Here is a 910-nt window from a genome sequence, read left to right as displayed (position 1 = left end):
TTCGAGGTCTGGCTCAGACTGGTTCTGGGTCTGGTCTGGTTCAGACAGGTCTGGCCAAGACTGGGTCTGGTTCAGACTGGTTCTGGTCTGGCCTTGTTCAGACTGGTTCATGTTGAGACTGGGTCTGATTGTGGTTGAGTCTGGGTCTGGTCTCCTTCGGACTGATTCTGGGTCTGGTTCAGACTGGTATTGGTTCTGGTTCAGACTGTTTCTGGTCTGGTTCAGACTGGGTCTGGTTCTGGTCTGGTTCAGACTGGTCCTGGTTCAAACTGGTCCTGGTTCAAACTGGTTCTGGTCTGGCTCAGACTGGTTCAAACTGGTACCGTTCTGGGTGTGGAGACTTGAGTTCCCAGATCCTGTGTGGATCCCTTCCCCAGTGGGAGCTGAGGATTCCTGCCGTTGTTCTGGTTCCCATCATCCAGTTGTGTTGTTGCCATGGCACTACTGACCCATTAACCTTTGAACCCTGTCTCTGTTTTTTACCCAGAATGCCCTCTGAGGCCCAGGAGCCTCGGGACAGAGGACCGACGCCCCCTGTCACCCGGGCCGGACGCAGCGCTCAGCTGGCCAGAGCTGCCGCCAGTAGCCCCGCCCCCGAGAGGCGTCCCCGAGGGCGTCCCCGTAAAGATGGCAGCAGCGGCCGCATGGCGCCTCCTCCTCCTCCTCCTCCTCCTCCTCCTCCTCCTCCGTCCAGAACCAGGAAGCAGTAAGTGGATTAAGTGAAGTTCTTCTTCATGGACCAGCAGCTGGCTGAGCTGCTGAAGGAGGCCTCTGATTGGCCGAGGATCCGCAGTGGCTGGTTGAGCTCCTGTAGGAGGCTTCTGATTGGCCGAGGATCCGCAGTGGCTGGTTGAGCTGCTGAAGGAGGCTTCTGATTGGCCGAGGATCCGCAGTGGCTGGCTGAGCTGCT

At 58.1% G+C, this 910-nt stretch overlaps 1 protein-coding gene across 1 annotated transcript in view; it reads left to right on the top strand.

Moving 5' to 3' along the window:
• Nucleotides 1-910, top strand: part of LOC107101949 (histone-lysine N-methyltransferase 2C-like) — a 100294-nt gene that overhangs the window by 6475 nt on the left and 92909 nt on the right. The window contains exon 2 of the mRNA XM_015401044.1: nt 488-706. Within this exon, the coding sequence (XP_015256530.1) occupies nt 489-706 (218 nt within the window). The 5' untranslated portion in view covers nt 488. The remainder of the gene's footprint in view (nt 1-487; nt 707-910) is intronic.

Source organism: Cyprinodon variegatus, unplaced genomic scaffold (assembly GCF_000732505.1).
Source record: "Cyprinodon variegatus isolate N-32 unplaced genomic scaffold, C_variegatus-1.0 Scaffold1176, whole genome shotgun sequence".
NCBI lineage: Eukaryota > Metazoa > Chordata > Actinopteri > Cyprinodontiformes > Cyprinodontidae > Cyprinodon > Cyprinodon variegatus.
This window is presented reverse-complemented; position numbering and strand designations above follow the sequence as displayed.